The 5,386-nt window shown below is 37.9% G+C and overlaps 1 gene segment (V, D, J or C); it reads left to right on the top strand.

Annotated features, from left to right (window-relative positions):
• Positions 1 to 4,400: 4,400 nt before the first annotated feature.
• LOC129675160 (immunoglobulin kappa chain variable 6-17-like) lies at positions 4,401 to 4,945 on the top strand. The segment is given in 2 exon segments: positions 4,401 to 4,449; positions 4,635 to 4,945. Coding segments are annotated over 2 exon segments (360 nt in total).
• The last annotated feature ends 441 nt before the right edge of the window (positions 4,946 to 5,386 follow it).

The following is a 5,386-nucleotide window of genomic DNA, read 5'->3' as shown; positions in this document are numbered from 1 at the left end:
TCACCCTGACATCCAGTGTCTGAAGCATCAAATTTTTTTTATCTTTATATAGCCTAGTAATCTCTCTTCTATCAATATAATGGTCAGTTAGACATCCTTACCATAGTAAAATACAAACTTAATGTCTAGGAGAGCATACAAGGGGCAATGTGTCCTTTAATCTTTTATGGGAGATACTGCGTTGAGTGAAGATTAAATAAATATTTTCCACTACTTTTGCCTATCTTGATAGCATGATTTTAAAGGTGATTTGACAAAAAATTCTCATTTTTATGTCTGTGTTGATTAGCAGAATAAGTATTTTAGAAATAATTAAATTTCTTTTCCTATTAATCTTCTATATCTTTAAAATGGATAATCTTTAAATTCCAGTAATGACATTATTTTTCTTTATTAAATTTCTGATATTATCTATGTATTAAATTAGTTTCTGTCCTAGTTATTTAGTAAAATGAAAGTACTTACAGAAATCATGAGGAATTATGCTACATAAACAAACACTCAAGCAAGACAGGAATACATCAAATATCTGGCAGACACTGAATAAGAAAACAATGAAAGCTATGTGCATTCACCTGTCTAAATTCCACAGTCTCCATGTGTTCTACGTATGGACAGAAAACACATGGGCAGCAGCAGAGACTCAGAGAGCATCTGACTTCCCACCCTGCTCCTTATCCTGTCATTGCTGAAGAATTAACTGTATTGAAATATACACATTGTACATAAAGTTGTATTCTATAAAAGCAATCTACTCTCAAGATTATGTTATATAATCATATTTATACCAAATACTGATGAGATTTTATGACAAATAGACACATATTAAAATCATCTGAGAGAGACAAACTTCAATAGAGAAAAAGCCTTAGTAGTACTGGGCATTGTAGGGCATTTTCTTAATTACTATTTGATAGGGGAGGATACAGTTCATTGTAGGTGATTCCAGCCATTGATGGTGACCCTGGGTTCCCCAACAAAGCAAACTTAGCAAGCTATGAGGAGGAATCCAGTAAGTGTCTCTCCTCTATGGCCTGTGTTCAGCTACTGCCTCTGGGTTCCTTCTCTGTTTGAATCCCAGCCCTGACTTCCCTCAGTGATGCACTGTTACCTGGAAGTATAAGAAAAATAAAATTTCTCATCCTTTTATGTCACTTTTGGTCATGATGTTTTATCATAGCCATAATAATTCTTAAAAAGACACACCCTTTACCCTCCTCTTTCTCTCTTTTCCATGTTTCATTGACTACAAGTTTCTTTCCCTCACCTAGTTCCCCTTCTATCTATCCACTATAGGTGAATTCATGTTTAAATATTCATGTTTAAAATAGAAGATTTGTAAATGAGATTGTACATGTAATAATTTTGTTTCTAAGCTACATGTCCACCTGTCTCTCTTCCTCATGGGTCACATACCACTGTGAATTCTCCCAATCTGCTCTCAAATATAGAGACCTGGAAACATCACTGTATAATAAAGTCTGAGTGTGTCTTGATAGACTCTACCTTCCAGGCTTTTATCTCATATTTATGAGTAAATTTAACATTACTAATTGGAAACCCATGACACCCATGTAAACAATATGCTAACAAATGTCATCTAAGAGCAACAATCAATAAATAGGACCTCATGAAACTGAAACGCTTCTGTAAAGCAAAAGATACTGTCTTCAGAACAAAACAACAGCCTACAGACTGGAAAAGGCTCTTTACTAAGTCAATTAAAAATCCAATTAAAAAATGGGGTACATGTGTTGTCACTTGAGTTTTTCATCTTGGCTATTCTGCTGAGTGTAAGGTGAAATCTCAGGGTTGTTTTGATTTGCATTTCCCTAATGGCTAATGATGTTGAACATTTCTTTAAGTGTTTCTCTGCCATTGTATATTCCTCCACAGAGAATTCTTTGTTTAGCTCTGTTCCCCATTTTTTAATTGGATTACTTGGTTTGCTGCTTTTCAGCTTCTTTAGTTCTTTATATGTACTGTATATTAGTCCTCTGTCAGATAAAGGTTGGTGAAGATTCTTTCCCAATCTGTAGGCAGTCATTTTGTTTTGATGACAGTATCCTTTGCTTAACAGAAGCTTTTCAGTTTCATGAGGGCCCATTTATTGAAAGATGACAATGCAGCCACTCCTGATGAGATCTGATAGATTAAGATCAGAAGGATGGAGAGGGGGACCTCCCTTATCAGTGGACTTGGGGAGGGGCATGCATGAAGAAGGCAGAGGGAGGATGGGATTGGGAGGGGATTATGGAGAATACAAAGTGAATAAAGTGCAATTAATAAAAAAAAATAAAAAAGAAAAAAAACGGTGTACAGAGCTAAATAGAGAATTCTCAATAGAAGAATATTAAATGGCAGAGAAATACTTAAAGAAATGCTCAATGTCCTTATACTTCAGGGAGATGCAAATCAAAACAACCTTGAGTTTTCACCTTGCACCTTTCAGAATGGCTAAGATCAAAAACTCAAGTGATAACACATGAGGCACTTTCTCAGACACATAGAAAAAGCACTTCCTCAAGATCCAGCTATAGCACTCATAGGCATATATCCAAAAGTTGCTCAAGTCCACAACAATGACATTTGTTCAACCATGATTGTAGCAGCTTTATTTGTAATAGCCAGAACCTAGAAACAACCCAGGTGACCATCAATGGAAGAATGGGTACAGAAATTGTGGTACATTAACACAGTGGAATACTACTCAGCAATTAAAAACAAGGAAATATACTCACTTATATGTGGATACTAGACCTATAAGATAGGATAAACATACTAAAATCTGTACACCTAAAGAAGTTAAACAAGAAGGAGGACCCAGGGTAAGAGGATCAATCTCACTTATAAAGATAAATAGAATGGACATTGGAAGAAGGAGAAAACAAGAAACAAGACAGGAGCCTACCACTGAGGGCTTCTGAAAGTCTCTACCTAGCAGTGTGTGAAAGCAGATTCTGAAACTCTTAAGCAAACTTTGGGCAGAGTGCAGGGAATCATATGAAAGAAGAGGTAGTTAGACCTGAAAGGTACAGGAGCTTCACTAGGTGAGCAGAAGAACCAAAATATCTGAACTCAGGTGTATTTTTTGATACTGATACCCTAATGAAGGTCCATTCATGGCTATAACCTAGAACCCTGCACAGATGCAGTCCATGGAAACTCAGTATCCAAATCTGTTCCCTAGTAAGGGGAAGAGGGCCTGTCTCTGACATGGACTGAGTGGCTGTCTCTTTGACCCCCCTCTCAACATCCCTGAGAGAGGAGCAGCCTTACCTGGCCACAAAGGAGGACAATGCAGCCAGTCCTGATGGGACCTGATTAGCTAGGGTCAGATCGAAGGGGAGGTGGACCTCCCGTATTGGTGGACCTAGAGGGGGGCATGGGAAAAGATGAAGGAGAGAGGAAGGGTGAGATTGGGAGCGGATGTGGGAGGGCCTACAGCTGGGATACAAAGCAAATAAAATATAATTAATGTAAAAAATAAAAATGTAATTAAAATAAAACATGACCGAAGCCACTTTTCAAGAAAGTGTTTATTGGTGCTTTCAGAGAACTAGAATCTGTGATAGCAGTTGAAGGAAGCAGGTGGCAGAACTTATTTTAATTAACTTGAGCAGAAGCCCAGGGCTCACATCTCAAAATATATGTATCTATTTAGATATATATGTATGTATGTATGCATGTATGTATGTGTACCTTGTGTGTCCTATAACCAGAATTATAGATGACACCGAATCATCAACCAATTAATTGGAATCAAACATGAGTCTTTTATAAGAGTTGAAATGTTCATAACTGCTGATCTGACTCTATTCCCAAACCTTTCTGTTGTAATATGTATTTCCTTTATCTGCTCAACTTTCTCTCCTCTCGACATTTCCAATCCCTCTCCAATCCAGATTTCTCTCTCCTCTCCATCCTCTCTTTTCTTTCCTTTCTCTCACCTACTCTTCTACTTTCCCCCCTTTTTTCCTTTCTTCTTCCTGCTTCTCCTGTTTCTTTCTGCTGTTGGTGATTAGGATATTTATTGTTTCCTCAGGATTGTAATCAAAGGTTTTCTAGTGTATTTCTATTAAACTCACTTTACTTAAATGTTTTCGATTTTTAATGGAAGCCTGTCATGAGTGCATCTCAATATTTTCAGATTGTGAGCTCAAAGTTGGTCCTTGAGCTTCAATGTTGACTTTTCCCCCCATTGATTGGTTATTCACTTTGATATTTTTGGCTGAACATTTAACCTGGATTCTTTCACAGCCCAGTACCCTGGCTATTTACTTCCTCATGTAATGACTGTTTTGCATAGGTCCCTAGAAGACAGTCCAGCTGCCCATAATTTATAAACCAGGACCTTTGCAATTAGAACTGAAAATCATCAGACAGCCTGGGCAACCAAGATGGAGTCACACACCCAGATCTTTGTATTTTTGCTCCTCTGGTTGTCTGGTGAGAAATTAAAGAGTATTAGAGTATTAGAATATCATCAATATAGTTCATTTGTAGAAAAAACAGCTGTTTACTATAGGAAACCAATTATATGCAGACAATGCCATTAGAAAAGGTATTTTGGATGCCAACATTTGTATCAGGAAGTCCTTCTGTGTATACTCATTGTCTATTTCTGGTTGCAGGTGCTGAGGGGAACATTGTGATGACCCAGACTCCTGAATTCATGTCCACATCTGTTGGAGAGAGAATTACCTTAAGCTGCAAGTCTAGTCAGAGTGTGAGTGGTTGGGTAGCTTGGTACCAGCAGAAACCAGGGCAGCCTCCTAAACTGCTAATCTATGGTGCATCCAATAGATATACTGGGGTCCCTGATTGCTTCACAGGCAGTGGATCTGGGACAGATTACACTCTCACCATCAGCCATGTGCAGGCTGAAGACCTGGCAGATTACTACTGTCAGCAGTATAGCAGCTCTCCTCCCACAGTGCTTTAGCCTCCAACACAAACCTCCTTGAGAGTCTCACCAGCTGCCTGCAACACACACAGCCCTGGGCCTGCACACTTCCCCCTTCTGCCTGAGATCTGCTATGCATGACTAATTGATGCAAACTTTTGTAGAAAATTGATTAAGAGATAGCCTCCTCTCTTCCATATTTTTGGCAACACTGGTGTGTATAGACAAGGGAGAAGCTAAGTTAAGAGATTTAGAAGTTGTGGTGTTGCACTGAAAGGATACAGTACAAGCAAGAAACATCAGTTAAGTTTATGGTGTCATGCTGACTTTAGATATCTCTTTGTTATGGCTTTAGACTATGATGAATCTGCATAAGATAAGACAGATTTTAAAATTATTTACAAAGAATACATCATCCTGAGAATATTAGTTTAGATTAAGAATCCTCAACCTTTGGTAAATTATCTATCAAGAAAATTG

Source organism: Psammomys obesus, unplaced genomic scaffold (assembly GCF_907164565.1).
Source record: "Psammomys obesus unplaced genomic scaffold, mPsaObe1.curated_primary_1811, whole genome shotgun sequence".
Taxonomy (NCBI): Eukaryota; Metazoa; Chordata; class Mammalia; order Rodentia; family Muridae; genus Psammomys; species Psammomys obesus.
This window is presented reverse-complemented; position numbering and strand designations above follow the sequence as displayed.